The following is a 19191-nucleotide window of genomic DNA, read 5'->3' as shown; positions in this document are numbered from 1 at the left end:
CCAGCCTGGGAGACCTGCTTGACCAGCCTGGGAGACCAGCTTGACCATCCTGGCCAGCCTGGGAGACCACCTTGACCAGGCTGGGAGACCAGCTAAAACCAGCTATTTCCATCTTAAACCAGCTAAAACCAGCCAACCAGCTTAGGCTGGTTTAAGCTGGTTTTTTCAGCAGGGATCAACATCTCAAATGTATACAAATATTTAAAAAATGTAATATTATATATGTAAATAAATGTAATGTTATTATAATAACATCCTTAACACATGAATCTTCCTCTATGAAAATTAACCATATTTTTGGCACACTGATCGCATATGGCCAAAAATATATTTTCAAATAAATTTTTAAATAATATACAAAAAATGGCCAAAAAACTGAAATATATTTATGACATATTTTAACATAAATATGTTTACAAAAAATTATTTTTCACCAATATATATTTTTTGTATATTTAAAAATTAAGCATATATTTTAAAGCATTATTATTCATGGCATTGAACGAAAACTTTGTATGTTACATACCTTTAGCTAAACATAACAAGATTCCAATTAAATATATTTTTAAATGCAATATATACTTATTATTTTTTATTTTTTTTACATACTTATACATTTTAAGCTTAAATTTCATACAAACTTTTATATTTTGGCCAGGAAAATATATTTTTATGCCCTATGGCTGTTAGAAATGTATTTGTTGCCAATGAAATACATTTTGAAATATATGTTAATATATGAAGGTGAAAACTAAATGTATTTTCAAATTCAAAAATATATTTACTTAAGATTTACTTTCTACAAATGTTTTTTGCATATATTTAAAACAGATTATTCAAATAAATATTTATTTGTGCCATATGGGATTACCTTGGTTTTATTACAGTAACCATGTATTTTTTTACTGTAGTAAACCCCATAGTAAATTTCATAAGGGTTATGGTAAGCATGTCACACGCCAAAGTCTACATTCAAATTCTCTACTACAAGTATTGAATTGCACTCATGGAAAGGTCAAAGATTCAAGCCCAAAATGTTAAAGGTGAAAGGTTGATGCATCAGAGATGGGTATCAAATGTAAAGGTCAGATTCCAAAATGTGCAAGTATATAGTATTAATGCACACACACACAAACTGATTCAATCACAGATTAGTGCTCAGTCGTTTCACAAAACAAACATACTCAATATTTTGTGACAAACAAACTCCCAGATTAGTCATCGTGACTGAATGAGATCTGTTTTATGGCACTTAATGCAAACACAAACATTTCCAGAAACTTTGTTTTCTAGAAAACAATCCTCCATATGTAGGGTAAACTTTAAGGCACTTTCTTTCTTGGCTTCTAATGTAAAAAACGAATACATTAAGACAACATGTTTAAAAACGCTCACTGTGAGAATCCAAGACAAACTTAAAACGTTAAAAAATCAAAACTTCATTTGATGCCTTTATGTTAAATAAAATCTGTTTACATGCTTAGACCTATACAACATTTAGACAAAGGTTTTTTTATAAAGTTTTCATTTTGTGTTAGCAACACTAAAACAGCTGAATTGTCCGTTTCAAGCCGTGTCACGGTAGGATCTGTGCATCAGATGACTGAAGTGGCTTAAAAAAAATCACATTAGAAAAAGAGGCAGCATGATGAAGGTTTGACCCCACATCAGGTTCAGCCTCAGCGTTCAGAGACCTGCGCTTTTGTTGGTTACATGTGTTCTGGATGATTCTGTAGACAGGTTACGAACTCTTTAACTGGTTGACCCTGGAAACAGATCTGATAAACTGCATTAAAGAGAGGAAACCTGGAGAGAGAGAGAGAGAGAGAGACTTTATATAAAAAATATATAAAGATATTTATATAGCGTAGAACGGGGCAAGTTGTCACACATTGCTTACTATTCTCATCTTTGTGACAACATGCCCCAATGGTTCCTTAATATCCTCTGAGCTCCACCATCATGATTCTTATCTTACTGTATGACGAAGATCTACCCTATGATCTACCCTATAACAACTAATCTTCACTAGATAAACTATTATGTCTACAAGTTCTTCTGCTCTTTCTGATGTTTGGTATATTGTGAAGAACACAGTAATAGTTACTTCTCAACCAGGTTCTTGTTCTTGAGGATCTTATGAACTTCAGCTGCAGTTGCTGGACCTTGAAGTTTCTGACCGTTCAACATTTCCTTCTCCAGCTGCTCGATAGACTGACAGACAGAAATGATCTGGTTAATCTGCGAGTTAATGGATTTTAAAATGAGAGTAAGTATAAAAATCACCTAGACCTACATTTCCCGTTTTAGCAAACGCTTCTCCGATTTTGCGGTTGCGTCCTCCGTAGCAGGTGGTGATGAGGTCAGCGACACCGCAGCTCTCCAGGAACGTGGCAGGAGAGACCGCAGTGGCCGTGCAGAACAGCCGGGCGAAGGCGATCATCTCCATCAGACCCAGACGGATCACAGCGGCTTTAGTGTTGTCACCGAAACTCAGACCGTCACAGAAACCAGCGCCCACAGCCACAATGTTCTACAACACAAACCCGTCATACTCACAACATCTAGAAAACGAGAAAAAAATTTGAATTTAAAGAATGATAGATGGTGTAAATTTTCACCTTTAACGCTCCACAGATCTCAACAACATCTGCCTCCTCCACCACTGTCACACGAAAGTTTTGCGTCTGCATAAGTTCCTTCAGCAGCGGACCGTGAGCTTTGCTTTTACACCCTGAACGCAAATAAAAAGATCAGAAAGATGTTACTACTAGAGGTCAAGCCCCCCTAACTGTCTGAAATGATATCACACCAAATTTGGAGTCTCTATGTCAAACCCTCTAGCGCCACCAACAGTCTAAATTTTCACTTACGTTTTTGCTTATAACTTCTGACGCGCAAGTCATAGAAACAAAATTTTTCCTATGAATTCTTGGCTCGTGCCGATTTGATTGCACTCTATAATCCGCCATTTGGAATTTTGGGGGAAAAACTACTTTTTCGAACTCCTCCTAGAGCATTTGTCTGATTTGGGTGAAAATCGGTATCCAGTATCTAGAGGCACTCAGAGCTAAATGTTAACAAATTCATGTCGATGGCTAATCTGTTGTCGTATACCGCGTCAACAAATTTGACATAGAGCTCACAAAAACATATTTTAGGCTGTATCTTTGCTAGACTTATCCCCATTGACACAACATTTGGTCAAGTAATCACAGTCATGACCTGAGGGTGCATGCAGTTTCGTCACAGCGCCACCTAGTGGTCTCAAGATGTAAAAAATTGCCATTTTTGCTTATATCTAGTATATTAGCCTGAATTCATGAGAGTGGCTTTTGTTGATTCCTTGAAGCATGCCAAACAAACAATACTACACGTTTTTCGGTCAGTCATTTTTTGCGGTTGGCCATTTTTGGCATTGGCCATTTAGAAATATTTGAACAACCTACTTTGTTGAACTTCCCTTATGGTGCATTCCCACCAGTTGCGGTAGAGGCGGCAAAAACGTGCTACTCGCGCGTAGTTGGACGCTTGAACATTTGAGTTCACTCGTTTCATTCACGAGTGAAATTCTAGTTATTCAAAACATTCACGCAGAAATTTGCATCATGGGAGGGGATTCTACGACTCCGCTGAGACTACGCCACTCAGCTCGCTCCCTGTAATCACATCACTACTACAGCAAGGTCCTGATCGGTTAACGCGGCGCAGAAATCCGCCGAAGTTCCGATTTTTCAACTCGCGTGTTTCCCGCGGCAATGCTTAATTCGCGCAGGTCTCGCCATCGGCACGCTCCACGCCATTCATGCCATGTTTACGTGCCGCAGGATGCCTAATCATATCTTTGCATTGACTTAAAATGTAAATCGCTTGCCGCGTATACCGCGTCTATTGTAAACGCAGCATTACAGTTTTTGTCCGATTAGGACAAAAATTGGTATGTAGCATCTAGAGGCACTCAGGGCAAAAAAGTTATGGAAGTTGTGTTACTTGGCCAATCCATTGTTGTATACTTGGGAACTTTTAAGGATCAACGAATTTGACTTAAAGCGCACAAAAACAGATTTAAGGCTGTATCTTTGCCGAACTTACGCGTATTGACACAACACTTGGTACTTGACCTGAGAGTGCATGAACAGTTTTATCACAGTGCCACCTAGTGGTCCTGAGATATGAAAAATGGCTATTTTTGCTTATATCTTTGGAAAACAACAGTGTCTTTTTTATAACAGCTTTCCCAAACTAATCTTTTTGTCCATTTGTGTACTAGACTGGCTATATTTACATTTACGAATCAGGAGACACTTATCCGAAGCGATAATTTAGTGCTTACTGACCGATTGTGGTTTCACAAAATTTCTCTTCAGCGACCTCATTGGCCAGATTGGCTCCCATCAGTACCGTCATCACGATGCCCAGTTTCTCCCGGATGACATCAGAGATGAGTTTCAGTCCTTCAGGACCTTCATCCACACCCTTACACAAACACACACAGATATATACAAACTCTTAACAATAAACACAAATAACTGTAGCAGTGGTGCTCAGACCTTAATGAGAGACATCCCGACAGCGTCTGCTTTGATGTGACCCTTGATGGTATCACAGACTCTGGACACAAACTGGTGAGGAATGACGAAGATGAGGATGTCTGCATCCTTCACAGCGTCCAACAGCTCTGGTACAGCTACCTGATGAAGATCACAGGATGTTTATATTGTATGCTTCTGAAACACCCTGATATTTACATGGCACTCAATAAGTTTGTTTCTCTATTCTTACCACATTAGTTGGTAGTTTGTGTCCTGGCAGATATTTGACGTTCTCGTGTTGCGTGTTGATGATTTCTGTGAGTTTTCGTCCATCGATCATCTCTTCAAACACCCACATGTTAACTGTGTTGTCAAAGGTGTTGTATTTGGCCGCATTGGCTCCCACTATCTTGGCAATGGCGGAGCCCCTTTGGAAAAAAGACACTGTGATCACGGCTGAACTGAGATCAGTGTCAGAACATCGAGAAGATCTGCTGTGTATTTACAGTTTAACTGACAACAAAACTTGCTTTATCAGTGTCTGGAACACTGTGTTATATAAATAAAGTGGGTTGACTGCTTCCAAAGCACATTATGTTTTCATTATTATGACTTTAACTTATGTCATAAGTTAACATATCTTTAACTAATGTCTTAAGGTTCAAACAGGCCTGGAAATGAAGAGGGCTAACCTCCATACACCATAAACTTTTCATACATAAATACTCAACCAGTGTACGATAGTGGGAAATTTGCATTTATCTGCCGATACACTGACCGATATATCTGTGCAACACTACTTATTTGTACGAAAAATTAATTAAGATATAAAGCTAAAGGACGAGACATTATTTTATTTACAAATCCTTGGGAACTTTTAAGATAATGTAAGTACACAACTGCATTGAATACATTACATGGTGTGCAAGTGGTTTTTGGATATTTCATTACAAATATTGTGGCTTACAAAATTGTGCCTTTAATGGACTCTCAAATCACAGCAACAATTAATGATTACTTGATCATGCTGTATTTGTTAAGATTAGTTAATGAGTTAACCTGAACTAACAATGAACAATGCTTCTACATCATATATTAATCTTAATTGAATTATATATTTGTCTTTAGTTAATGCACAGTGAACTAGCATGAACAATTGCATTAGCATTAACAAAGATAAATAAATTAGGGCTGTCAAAAGATTAATCGCGATTAATCGCATACAAAATTAAAGGGTTTTTTGTATAATATATGTGTGTGTACTGTGTGTAATTATTTTGTATACATAAATACACACACATGCATGCATGCATGCATTTAAAAACATTTACATTCATATTTATTTATTTAGATTTTGATATTAAATTTATATAAAAAATTATACATAAATACATTTTTCTTTAATGTATACATGTATGTGTGTATTTATATATACATAGTAATTACACACAATACACATACAAATATATTATGCAAACACAAACTTTTATTTTGTATGCGATTAATCGCGATTAATCTTTTGACAGCCCTAGAATAAATCCTGAAAAACCTATATCCCTCATTGTTAGTTAATGCATTTACTAATATTAACAAACACAACTTTATTGTAAAGTGTTAGCCAATAAATCTAATATTTAATGCTATAATGAAGTCAAGGGACTAATTATGGATATTAATAATCCAGATCATATCACATTACACCTCGGCTTCAGTGCTATAAAGAGACTGAAGTTTATGGATAAGACTGCCATCACTTTCTGTTTAACAAACATAAACCAACCTATGTACACATTCAGAAATGTTGACTCAGCTGTAATGTATACTATATAATCTGTAATATTACAAAAGCATTGTAACACAGTCATAAAGACTAAAACTGAAATGCAATATGCAGAAATGAGTTATGCAACAAATTCTGACTTTATAAACCAGAATTAAATCCAGTTTTGCTACTGCAGTGCTAAAGAGACTGAAGTTTATGACTAAAACAGGACTGCAGTCCTGATCAATCATTACTCAGCAAATACAGAAAACCAATGCACACATGCACATTTAAACACTATATAATGCATTTAATAACATTCATAAACTACAAACAAAATCAGTTGTAGCCTACATAACCTTTCACCAAACCTCAAAACGTTATCAAACGCATTGCACTATACTAACACATGATCCGATATGAAATGATGTCAAATGACCATAGTTTATAACAATTATAATAATACACACCAGTTGCCGGAGCCGATAATGCAGACTCTCTTAGCGGCCATGCTGAGTGTCTGAAGGGCAGCTGTCAGATCCGAGCGAGCGTCTCTCCTGTGAACGCGCTTTTAAAGACCCTGAACGTGCCTCACTCCCCCCGACGCGCATTGGTTCGTTTCTTCTGCTCACGCGCGCTGCTGAAGAAGAGACATAACAAAACCAAAACTTACACCATATATATTTGTATATAAACCTATACGGAACAAATATATTTTTTGAAAAAATATAATTTTAAAATATTTCAAAATATAGACAACAACATACCCAAACAGCTTTTGTGGTCTAAATGCACTTTCGGTAGACTTCCACATATAATCAATACAGTTTATTTCTGATAACAAGAGAAATAATTTTAAATTAAATTACCTTTTATAATATCTAACGTGTATTACACTGAGGTAACATTACTGTTTAAAGTGTTCAGTTGTGTACAGTTTGAATTCTTGCCTGGGTGCCAAACCTCGTCACAGTTGTGATGAATGCTTGTCCTCTCCCCTAGTGTTTAGCAAACCAAAACACTTTATTTTCCACAAGGTATTTGTTTCAGTGATTAGTTTGGCCACGAGCCAGACCGATAATAAATAAATACAGACCGGAAGTTCACTTCGGTTCAGGCGCGTAACTGTGACAACGCAGCTGCGTCGGATAAAACCGTCGGCATTTGTAGGGAAATATATTTTTAAATGTTTACAAAAATTTATTTTTACCAATATATTGAAATGTATAATAAAAGTAAATATATTTTAAAGAATTTATATTCACAGTGGAAGAAAAACTTTTACATTACAAACCTGTAAACATAACAGGTTTGAAGAGATTAAAATTAAACAAATAAACAAAACATTACTTATTTTATATTTACATAATTTTATATTTTTATACAATCTTTTAAAAATATATTTTTTGTCATATGGGTTGTTAAATTTAAAATGTATTTGTTGCCCCTGAAATACATTTTGAAATAGATGTTAATATATAAAGCTTAAAAATAAAATACATTGTGAAATTTAAAAATATATTTAATTAAGACTTACTTTGTACAAAATAAATTTAGCAGATATTTAAAAAATATTTTAGGTCAAAGAAACGTATATTTTTGCCGTATGGGAAGGTGTGAATAACACGAGATTTGACATCTGACAATCAAAGTTTGAGCTTTCAAAAATAAGCCTAAAAAAAACTGCTGAAATAGTTCAAGTGAACACATACTGACGACTTGACTTTAATTAAAAAAAAAGTTTTAAATAGCTTGATCCATTTCATAATGTTGCATATTTACCAAAAATGTTGCCTTTGCGTAACCATAGCAACAGGCGATCTTGAGTCAGTAGCGACGGATACGATTTCCGATTCAGACATCAGCGACTAGCAGTAGAAGAAAGACGCAATCTAATTCATTTCAATGTTAGCTTTGGCGACTTTCAGCGTCACGACTGAAAGTGACCTTTGGCGACTGGATGGGGGTAATCAGCGACGCGAGCAAGTTAAAAATTTAACTTTATGCAAATGATGAGCGATTTTTGAGAGCAACTAAAGGTACATTCACATTATAAGCGACTTTGTCGGTGTGTGTCACTCGTCTCTTTCAAAAGAGGCGTTTCTATATCTGGTTGTCATAAACAAATGAGTACCGTCCACTCCAGTAACTGACAGACGGATGACTTGAACTCCACTGCTTCGTTCTCATTGGTAGTCGCTCCCGAAAGTCGCTCATAATTTGCATAAAGTTAAACATTTCTCAATCTTGGTCACGCAACTGGACACGCCCATCCAGCTGGTCACTGTCGCTCGCGAAATTGAAATCAACGATATTGCGTCGCTCTGTTACTGCTAGTCGCTTATAATGTGAATGTAGCTTAAATATCACTTATTATATCTTTGCGTATAAGTGAAACTGTTACCATAGCAACAGCCAAAAGTTTTATTTTAGTTAGTCAGTAGCTAAAAAAAGACATTTAATTAGATAAATAAAGCTATATCTCAAATCAAAGAAACGCAATAAACTTTGTTTAAAAAGTCATTGTACGATGAGTGTTGACGAAACACAGAAACAAACCTGCTGGACACAAGTGAAATTCAATACAAGATAATCTTTATTATAACACAAAAGCTAACAGAAAAATACAACATTTGGTCCATTAAAGAAAAAACGTAACATTAAAAATGGATCTTCAGTCAAAGCAAATGCATGGCCTTACAAAAATAGTTAACTACCTAGGCAAGAATGTTAAAATCATTTCTAAATGTTTAAATTACTTAGGTGGAAGAAGCCATGGTGTATCTTCATATGCAAATAAAAATGCCAGTGCAGCCGAGGATTATAGCAGGTTTTCCGTATTGCAGTTAACGACCAACAAGTCGACAATAAAGACGAGAATTTAATGAACCATTAAACCACAGAGGTAATTTCTTCAAATGTATTAATATGCATATCACAGCAAGGTTAAAGTGGATCTACTTTACAGCTTAAACTGTCACCGAAAGATCAATACGCAAACGGGTCGATCAGTAGTACGTCTAATCTTGTTCGCTAACACGTCAGACTAAAACCACTATGGAAAAGTCGATTACTGAACGTTACAGAAAACTTTAACCAGTGGACGCCAACTGACTTCAAGATCTAAATATTTCATCAAGTACTAAACTAAGTTCTTTATCATCATCATCATCATCTATGCTTAACTAGACTAATCTTCATAAAGTTCATAATATGAGAACAATAAAATATCAAAGACAAAAGCGAAAACTTTAAAAATAAACAACGACCCCTCAGGAAAATTATTTGGGACGATTTGCTAATACTTAGCGTTCGTGTTTTTTATAACAAACAAAAACCTCGGAGTCTGTCAGTTTGGTCACCGCTATGAAAATCATTAAGCGGAGTCACGAAAAATACGAATTTCTCTTAAAGGGTCTCCTGGGCAGCTACAGCAGGACAATATAAGATAAATGTAAAATAACTGTAGTGATCAGAGCCTGCAGCAGGACAGACGCCACCCAAAAAACCTTCTGGTCCTCTTCTTTCGCAATGAACACTTATGTGTTTCGAATGCCAAGAGCCTGCTCCAGCTCCTGTCTCCTCTGCTGAACCTGAGAAAAACACAGAGAATTTTTAATGTGAACTTTGCTTGACAAGAGATTTCCAAACACTTTGAGCAATAGTCACTCAATACATCTTCACCTTTGAATAGAAATAACGGCAGACGGCCTCCTGAGCCCAGGGTTGAAAGTAAAACTCGGCCCGTCTCTCCTCCTCTGGGTTCCCGACAACATCGGTCATCGTCTGTAAGATGCAATATGCGTGCAATAAACTTATTGAGAAACGTGCAGAATTGTATAATACTTAAGAAATACAACTAGTGTTAGATATTAGCATAGATGGAGTTAATAGCGGTCGTCAAATCAAAGTAATTCAACACCCAACATCATTAAAAGTCAAGTCACGCCACTAACTAACTAACAAACAAACCAATCAAACAAACATAAAAGACATGAGCCCAGCAGGTTACATAACACTTAAATAACACCCTGGTACAGACTTGGTGCTGTCAAAAAAATACTAACATGTGCAAAAACGATGCAAATACCATTTGTATCACATTGTACACATTTTGTACAATAGTAAAGGTTTTTTTTGTACATGGTAATGTGAGTGGTATTGTGATAGTATAGGATGATGACAAACACACCCTTGATATATATAAACACAATGGTTTTTCTCAATGACCATAAAGAGGTCGAGTAGTAGTACGCTGTAAGCTAATTGGTTGTTTGATCTCACCTTCAGATCTCTGCACTGTGACTGTAGCCAATCATTGATGAAACCCTGTGGATCTCGTGCGAAACTCAACATGAACTCTCTTTGAGTCTTCAGCTGGTTTATCGTCTCGATGGTCTCATGGATCTGTACACATGAACGAAGAAAGAGATTACATTTTAACATTGCAACTTAAATATTTTACACATTTTCTCACAAAACAAAACACTTAAAACTTTTTAAGTTACTAAAGCAAAAATTAACATAAATCTTTAAGTATTAAGTCTAACACGAGTATGAAAACAGTATTGAGTGCCGAATATCATTCAGCACAGATGTGTTTACCTGAAGATGACTTTAAATCACATCACAGCGGTTTTACAAATCCTGATCTTATCAAGACAAACCTAAAGAGTCACTAAATGCAAAGTTCAAACCACAAAGTGTTGCAAGCGGACTGGTGATGTAACTCGGTCAAAGGGAAACATAAATAAGACTAAAAGTTCCCACAATTTTACTTTATAAGCAGTAGTGGCCAGTACACACTTTAATGATGATATTTAAAGAGCAGAAGACCAATATCATTTAAAATGTGTTTACTGACACCAAACCAATGGCAAATAAATAAATCACATCATTCACGGACAAAGCTGGTTGCTATTTCTACACCTTCTGTTAAACGGATGTGATTATCAGTTATTAAATAATCAATATATTACGTTTTATATGCATATAAACTAACCCGATTTTAGTGTACTGCATTTAAAGAGTTTGGTTCTAAAACATGATAAACGCAATTTAAAAAAAATTAGTTGCCACAAAAATCAGTATTGTATTAGGGCAGTATTAAAAAGAAAATTTTCCTTTTTACGGAAAATAATATCCGCCGTGTTATTCTGTCATCTTTTCTCCATTTTTTCCCCAAAACACAATAAACAGCACTCCTCCTCGGCAAAATACAATAAATCCACTCAACAAATCACAATGCACCATTCCACGTATTGTAAACAACAATAGCGGCACGTAGTGTATACTTTTAGTCAACTAAATGAATATAGCATGGCAAAAATTAAATGCACATTTATATACTAATTCAACATTTAAAAAAACTGCATTGAGGAAAAAATATTTTATTTAATAAATCTTAGAAATTATTCAACCTATGGATTAGAATTTTTAATGTTATTATAACCTAAAGATGCTATGTGAAAGTTTGTAACAGAAAATAGTGGTTTTCATCTCGTCACTTTCTTGGTATAGAAAACGTATATTTATTCATGAACGTTTTCGCAAAAGCAAGCACATGGTTGAATGCACAGCCTTGCAAAGTGTAGTGTATTAAGCTCATACAGTCTAAAGTAATAAATGGTCAATTTTTATGCGTATGCGAGGGTCCGTGTACAGTGCGCGTGATGCAATTTTTGTTATCAGAAGAGTGAGCATGTATGTACGGATTTTTGAAACCCTGCGTACATTGTATGCATACGTCGCGCATGTGCCTACAGGAGAATGTAGCCCAGAAGATGCATTGCATTTTGTCGCAATGCGCATGCAAATGTTTGTGTACATGTGCGGGTCAAATAACTTTGAAAGGCCGTGCACGTAAAAGAAAAACAAACGATTATACTCCGGGTTTAAGTGCACACAGTCGTTTGAGGAATGCGCATTGAGACAAAATGCAATTTCAAAAATCCCGCGATGCACGTACAGTACGAATGCACTGCTCTAATAATGAAATCTGCATCACACGCACTGTATGCAGACCCCGGCATTTGTGTAAAAAGTGGACCATACATCGGCTTGACAGGTGCCACTGTATAAACCTATAGATTAATTTTGTCGCAAAACGCATGTATAAAACATCTATGTACACGTATGAGTTATATAAACTATACTTTGCAAGACTGAGCGTTCGACCATGCGACTGTTCTACGGGCTTAAGTGTACACAGACGTTTGACAAATACGCTTTGCGACAAAATGCTATTTAAAATTTTTTTTTAAAGCGGTGCATGTATAGTATGCACAAAATTTGTATCACTGTATAAAGTGGACCATATTTTTGCCTTAACAGGTCCTGCTATATAAACCTATAGACCTCCAATATAAACCATTATAGACCTATAATTCTCATGTGTATCTCACCAGTTAAGCCGGTTTCATGATTAGTAGTAAATCGCCATTAGCTGCTTTCGAATGGAGCGGCATTTACTACACAGAGCCGTATTTCACAGAAAAGCTCGGAAAAATCGCGTTAATAATCATGGACAAATCACCTCAGATAACCATGGACAAATCACCTCAGATAACGTATACATTTTGGCGAGCTTCTCTGTGAAATACGGCTCTATGTATCTAAAAGCAGGTGATGGCGATCTACTACTAATCACCGATTAGATACGCATGAGAATTGCAGGCGGATTATCTTCCACCCCACTCAACCTTATTATACATTAACACACAAATACTGAATATACTACAAAAATAAGCACAAAGTCATTGTGGCAACAACGTCACCACTGTGATTTTGTATGCTGTGTCTTTAAAGTCTTTATCAAAAGCTGAGTCTCTCAGATGAATGAAGAGAGAACTGAGCAGAGAAAAACCAGGCCAGATTTTCCATGACTGATCCCAGGCTTTGTTCACGCTAGCTTGTGTGTGTGCGTTTCTTCACAATGAACCACCAAACGCATTCAAATCCATGAGTCAAAGGAATCTCTTTGATACTCAGTAGACAGGAAGAGGGTGGAAGACAAAATACCACGGTATCCAGAGAGTAAAAGAGAACAACGGCTTATCTCCTGCGGTGAAGCACTGAGCACTATCAGGACTGTTTATTCATCCAGAAGAAGAAGCTGTGTTTAGCTAAACAAACACTATTAACACAAACCTACGGGTAAATGTTTGACCAACAACCGCATGAATGACAATATTACAACTGAAACTTTGATTTCATAAACTCTCCAATGAATGATCTTTATTTGGCACAAAATATCAGTTTTGCACAAGATGCTCTTGTGGTGAAGTAAATACAGGACTTCATAACCAAGACTCCATTACAGATTTGTGCAAAACTTGTGCAATATTTTTAAAATTTTCCCCATAAAAAAAGTTTGTGAGATTCTCCTCGCATCATATCCCCAAACTAAATCATGAGGTTTTCATTCTTCTTTCTCATGTTTGCTCAGACTACATACCTTGTTGTCAAGACCAGCGATCTCCTGCTGGCTGGCCGTGGACAGTAGAAAAGAGTTCATCTGTGTCTTCAGTGTGTCGTCCACCTCCACGTCTATATCATAACACGCAGTCTTCTTCTGATCATTGGGATCCACACTGAAATGGAGGTTCAGGTTCAGAAACCAATTTCAGAGGAAGAAAACGCGACCCTGAGTGACATCACGATTACCTTATGACGTGGTTGATGATGATTGGCTCGGGGGGCATCAGTAGAGCGTGCAGACGCTGAGGGATCTCAGAGAACTTCATCCTTTGGGTTTCAAAGATCTGGAACGAGAGGAGAACCAGATAAAGGTGACAAGTTCTTGATGTGATACTACTCTAAATTAGACATCTTAACGATAAGTTGGTTGCGTTACCTGTTGGAGGTATTTGTCACAGTTGATGAATTCTCTCTCATGAGGATCCTGAAGTTTATGGGTCTTCACATACTGCCACAGAGCCTGAATGATGACGGGTCGGGTCTGAGTGTGAATACCCAGCAGTCGGGCCAGTCTGGGGTCCAACTTAAACTGAGGAGGCTACACAGAGATTCATGTATTAAGAATAAAAAATATTTCAATGCAAAATTGTGTACATTTAGATACTACAAAAGTCATTTCTTATTTTATTATTTTGATTTTGTGGTCAAATAAGACCCAAAACAATTCCCATATTTTGAATGCTTTCTGGACAACATGGTCAAAGTGTATTGGCGCCCCCTGGTGGTGATTACTTGGAAAGTTTCAAGAGTTTGTGTTTTACCTGGTAGTCGAGCATGAGGAGAACAGTACAGCGAACACCAACATCTCCAGGTCTCTTCACCTGAAATCCATCCGTCTCCTGAGTCGTGGCCGTTCTGTGCCACTGAAATAACAACAGACTTCAAATGAACAAAGCGTATAACAAAAATGTAAATTTTTCTGGCAGCATTACGCTAGGGGTGTAAATCAAGACACAATGCAATATCGATTGTCACAATATCTGCCGATACGATGTTTGTTGACACCTTGAAATAAACTTTTCGATATTAAAACAAACTAATGCACAGATAAGACACTATTGTCAGCAAACAAAATATCCCGCTTTGGTGGAATTGCGTAAATGGACGTTACGTAAACATGTGCAAAGTGTCAAAATGAACCGCTTATCGGTATTTTCCGTTTGTCGTTAATACATCGTATCGCCAAAGTAGAAGTATAGTTCTGTTTATACGCATACGCGAGGGTCTTCGTTCAGTGCGCGTGATGCAAATTTTACGCAGCTTACGTGCATTGCACATTTTTGTAATTGTGCATACTTTAAACGCGCAGGTCGTGCATGTGTGTACAGGAAAATGTAGTATGTAACACAAGAGATGCATTGCATTTTGTCACAATGCGCATGCGTCGAACGTCCATGTGCGCATACAAGTCAAATAAATTACGCATTCAACCACGTACACAAAAAAATAAACTATACTACAATGCATCGATCAAATGTCTAAAGTCTGATTCATACTGATTTCATATTACATCCAGCACATTTATTTGAAGTATTTACAGTTACACAAACTCACAACCGTCTCTCACCTCCACTAGATGATTGTCAGGTCCATATAAATCTTTATCCAACTCGATAACTAAAGACTTAAAAAACGAAGAAAACTTCCTCTTCTGCTTGGTAGCTTCATACTTGGACACAGCGGTCTGTGAGAGAGACAGAGATCATGAGCAAAATTCAGATTTCACACAAACGCCTGCGAGATGAGAGATTTACACTGACGTCTTCTAGAAGTCGGCCCTCCACACGCAGCTCCCATGATGCAACGGTTCCTTCACCATCCTCAGCGTCCGGCTTGGCGGGGTTGAAGGTGTTGGAAATGAATATACGCAGTTTCCGTTTTTGCTGCAGATATTGAGTGACATCAGATTTATTTGATAGTAAAGTGATTTAAAGTGTGAATCCAGTTTCACTTCACTTGCACAATGATAGTGTGGCCAGTAAATCTTAAAGACCACATAAGAAGCGTGAATCTGGATTTACCTTGATGGGTCTCTTGAGAGCTTCCTGAATGTCGAGCCTCTTGCGCATGATGGTCTGATCGAGTTTTCTCTCAAATGCCAGCAGGTCCATGTATGCCTGAGACTCGGGTACAAGCTCTCTGATCTAAACGAATGATGACAAGAAGTTATGAGATGTTTTAAATGATATGTGAAATATCTGGAGAAGCTTTGTATTGGCATTGATTAGGGCCTCGACCCATTTGACGCCCACCCAAAGAGTAGTTGACTCCGGGCCGGATTCGGTGCAGATCCGGGCCCAGAGTCCTCTGTTGTCTTGGCATCCATTATCAGAAAAAGGAATCCATACATCAAAATCAAGAAAAAACATGGACGTAATATGGACACACTTACTCTCTGAGGTAGAATTTTATCCGCCATTTTCTTCTTCTTGGCACTAAAACAAACAAACAAACAAACAAACCATTTATGAAATCAAACCTCATCACTGCCAATGATCACAAACAAGATTGAAGTTTCTTACTGTTGGTTGCGGTTCTGTTGTTGGACCTGCTGGATTTGAGTCGGTGCCGGTCTCTTACGGGACGGGTCCATGACGGGCATCCCGGGGCGGGATACTGGACTGGCCCCGTAACCTGGAGGCCCCATTGAGGGTCCCTGAGGGGTCATACGATTGGTTGGAGGCATTCCTGGTCTCTGAGGGACAGAAATGAAGAACAGATATATGAAGACTAAATATAATTCAGTAACAGATCAACTAATGCAATGACATAAAGCCAAAAGTACGTTTTGGAGCAGCTGTTTATGAGACTGTTGACTTCATAACTATCACATGCATGCAAAATCATGGTAGTCTATATATTACACACACACATACATTGAAAGACTGATATATTGCAGAGGCAATATATATCGGCCGATATTTGGATTTTTTATTATCAGCAGATAAATCTTTTCAGTCCCTCCAGAAACACGCGATAATGCGATCGCATGGTTTAACGCATAATCAGCCAAAGTCTGCATATTTATGCGGGGGCTGCATTTTTTTAAATACGCCGCACTTTCGCAGCATAAATTGCAGATTTCCGTGCGCAAAATATGCAGGCTTGCATGATTTCATAAACCCCGCATTTTTAAAGCAAAAGTCACATATATCTTAGCAGAAAAATGTGGCATTTACTTCACACAAGCGCAACCATGTCCCTGTTGCCATGGGAAGATTATGAAGTGACGTGATTATGTGATGTGAACATAAAGAAACAGTTTTGCAAGTTCGCGCAATTTCATTGCATAAATATCCCGTATATTCCATCGCATTTTTTAAGAAAACATGTCGCAAGATCAAGGATTTTTGCCCGCAACAATCACAAAAAAACGTGTTTTTCTGGAAGGACTGTCTTTTCAATCAGCTAGTAAATTTCTCTATTAATTAAATTTGTTTAAAGGCGGGGTGTATGATCTCTGAAAGCCAATGTTGACCTTTGAAATCACCTAAACAAACACAGTAAACAAACGCAACCCAGGCAACGATTAGTAGACATGACCCTTACTGCAGATTGGCTAGAAGTGTGTTTTGGTAGTCTGCCTTATGGTGCATTCACACCAGCCACGGTAGAGGCGGCAAAAACCCGCTATTCGCGCGTAGTTGTATGCTTGAACATTTAAGACTACTCATACTTCATTCGCACGTGAAATTCTAGTCATACGAGACATTCACTCGGAAATTTGCGTCATGGAATCGTTTTTTGCGACTCCGCTCGCTTCCTGTAATCACGTCACTACTACAGCAAGGTCCTGATTGGTTAACGCGGCACGGAAATCTGCCAAAGTTCAGATTTTTCAACTTGCGCGTGTCTTGCATCAACGCTCAATTTGCGCAGAACGCGTCATCTGCGCTGCGTGTTCCACGTCGCAAGATACCTTACCGCGTCTTTGCATTGACTTAACATGTAAATCACATGCGCTTGTCGCCTCTACTGCATCTGGTGTGAACCCTGCATTACTCACACATGTTTTTCAAAAACATTGCCCCCCGCCTTTAAGGTAAATGACCAATCATTATTCACTTTTTAACATTATGTTATGTTCAACACATTTATTAAAACAGTACCATGAGATGTCAGATCCACATTAAGTATGTCTTATTAATTGTGTAAACGTGTTTACGTTAAAAGGGCATATTTATAAGTGTTATACATAACAAATGTTTATGTATTTTCAATAATTTTCTTTTTGTCTCTTCTTATTTACTCTAAATACTGTACATTTGTTTTATATCGGCATCGCCCAATAAAACAGAAAAGATGATATCGGTCGACTTGTAACACATGCATCCAGATTTTTTTTTTTTTCAAAAGAAAGTTACGCTTTTGAAGTGAAAAATGAAATATATGTAAAGCTTTTATCATCTCTTTAATGCAAACACAAGCATCTGGACCTGCAGGCCTCACCGTCACCAAACCATTTAAACAAACTGCTTATGTTAAAGCTTTTAAAAAAATACTTGTTAATTTAATTTTCTCATCTAAACTGCAAGTAAAGAGCATGCAAAATGTATTATGATCTGATCTGAGGTGTTTTGTTTATAATCGGATGCATGCTGACTGACTATGATGCTGATCTGATCAACGCAATGCTTTCATAAATCAATGATATTTTCACGTTAAACCATTAAATTATACTTTAAACGACAATCTGTGTTTTACGTATTGAATATAGACACACATCCCTCGCGCGTGTTCACATTTAAAGCCCCGCGGGTCGGTCTGGGTGGTTCTTTGTTCTCCTGCGCGCCTCTTACCGGGTATCCGGGCATCGGTGATCGGTACATGTGGTTCTGTGGCCCGCCGGGTCCCATCCGTCCTGACGGGGTACCGGGCCCCATACCGGGCCCCGAACCAGCCACCGGTGGCCCGGGTCCCATCGGTGCTCCGCCGCCTCCGGGTGTCGCAGGCTGAAAACCTCCACGAGCCGCCATCTTCTCAGGGAACCGCAGAGCGAACACACAGCAGCGAAGCCGGTGAGATGTGAACTGATATCGCGAGAGTTCAACAGCGCCTCTGACGAACTAGGAGTCCGGGACTGGGTCTCGCGAGAGTTTGTTGTGATACTGACGACGTCACCTAAATTATTTGAAAGAGCGAGAATGTGTTATTTTAATAGCATTTTAACAGCAAATATTCACTATACTATTATTTATGTTTTAATTTAACATTATTATATAAATATATTTTTTTAAATATAGAAATATTTTTGCTATTTGTGTAAATTATTTTTTACGTTTGGCTTTTATATGGTTTGAGTTTTTAATTAAGCTGTACAAAAAGCAATACTGTTTGTAATTCTATTTATTATCTTGTTCTTTTTTATTAATAATTCATATCATTTATAATTATTATATTAATATATTTTTCATAAAA

The 19191-nt window shown here is 37.4% G+C and overlaps 2 protein-coding genes across 2 annotated transcripts; both read right to left on the bottom strand.

Moving 5' to 3' along the window:
• Positions 1 to 1224: 1224 nt before the first annotated feature.
• On the bottom strand, positions 1225 to 6915 carry gpd1b (glycerol-3-phosphate dehydrogenase 1b). Its single transcript, XM_065243346.2, has 8 exons — positions 6765 to 6915; positions 4783 to 4960; positions 4551 to 4691; positions 4338 to 4476; positions 2622 to 2734; positions 2297 to 2533; positions 2108 to 2214; positions 1225 to 1806 (listed from the first exon to the last, which is right to left on the bottom strand). The coding sequence occupies exons 1-8, from the start codon at positions 6803 to 6805 to the stop codon at positions 1710 to 1712; spliced, it is 1053 nt and encodes a 350-aa protein (XP_065099418.1). The 5' UTR covers positions 6806 to 6915; the 3' UTR covers positions 1225 to 1709.
• Positions 6916 to 8872: 1957 nt separating this feature from the next.
• Positions 8873 to 18802, bottom strand: smarcd1 (SWI/SNF related BAF chromatin remodeling complex subunit D1). Its single transcript, XM_065243326.2, has 13 exons — positions 18573 to 18802; positions 16296 to 16468; positions 16166 to 16208; positions 15795 to 15917; positions 15534 to 15656; positions 15341 to 15457; positions 14535 to 14636; positions 14150 to 14311; positions 13960 to 14057; positions 13751 to 13886; positions 10579 to 10701; positions 9979 to 10080; positions 8873 to 9887 (listed from the first exon to the last, which is right to left on the bottom strand). The coding sequence occupies exons 1-13, from the start codon at positions 18747 to 18749 to the stop codon at positions 9834 to 9836; spliced, it is 1533 nt and encodes a 510-aa protein (XP_065099398.1). The 5' UTR covers positions 18750 to 18802; the 3' UTR covers positions 8873 to 9833.
• Between the last annotated feature and the right edge of the window lie 389 nt (positions 18803 to 19191).

This window comes from Paramisgurnus dabryanus, chromosome 24, assembly GCF_030506205.2.
Source record: "Paramisgurnus dabryanus chromosome 24, PD_genome_1.1, whole genome shotgun sequence".
Classification (NCBI taxonomy): Eukaryota; Metazoa; Chordata; class Actinopteri; order Cypriniformes; family Cobitidae; genus Paramisgurnus; species Paramisgurnus dabryanus.
Note: the sequence above shows the minus strand (reverse complement) of the source record. Positions and strands in the feature narration are given on the sequence as shown.

What these genes read in the sequence shown, in the direction of transcription:
- gpd1b (XM_065243346.2), bottom strand. Translation starts at nt 6,805, where the DNA reads ATGGCCGCTAAGAGAGTCTGCATTATCGGCTCCGGCAACTG. An exon ending in AGATCTGTGGAGCGTTAAAG is followed by an intron (nt 2,534 to 2,621) that starts GTGAAAATTTAC and finishes TTTGTGTTGTAG; the next exon opens with AACATTGTGGCTGTGGGCGC. An exon ending in AACAAGAACCTGGTTGAGAA is followed by an intron (nt 1,807 to 2,107) that starts GTAACTATTACT and finishes CTCTCTCTCCAG; the next exon opens with GTTTCCTCTCTTTAATGCAG.
- smarcd1 (XM_065243326.2), bottom strand. Translation starts at nt 18,749, where the DNA reads ATGGCGGCTCGTGGAGGTTTTCAGCCTGCGACACCCGGAGGCGGCGGA. An exon ending in CTCTCAAGAGACCCATCAAG is followed by an intron (nt 15,657 to 15,794) that starts GTAAATCCAGAT and finishes CAATATCTGCAG; the next exon opens with CAAAAACGGAAACTGCGTAT. An exon ending in ATCATCAACCACGTCATAAG is followed by an intron (nt 13,887 to 13,959) that starts GTAATCGTGATG and finishes CCTCCATTTCAG; the next exon opens with TGTGGATCCCAATGATCAGA.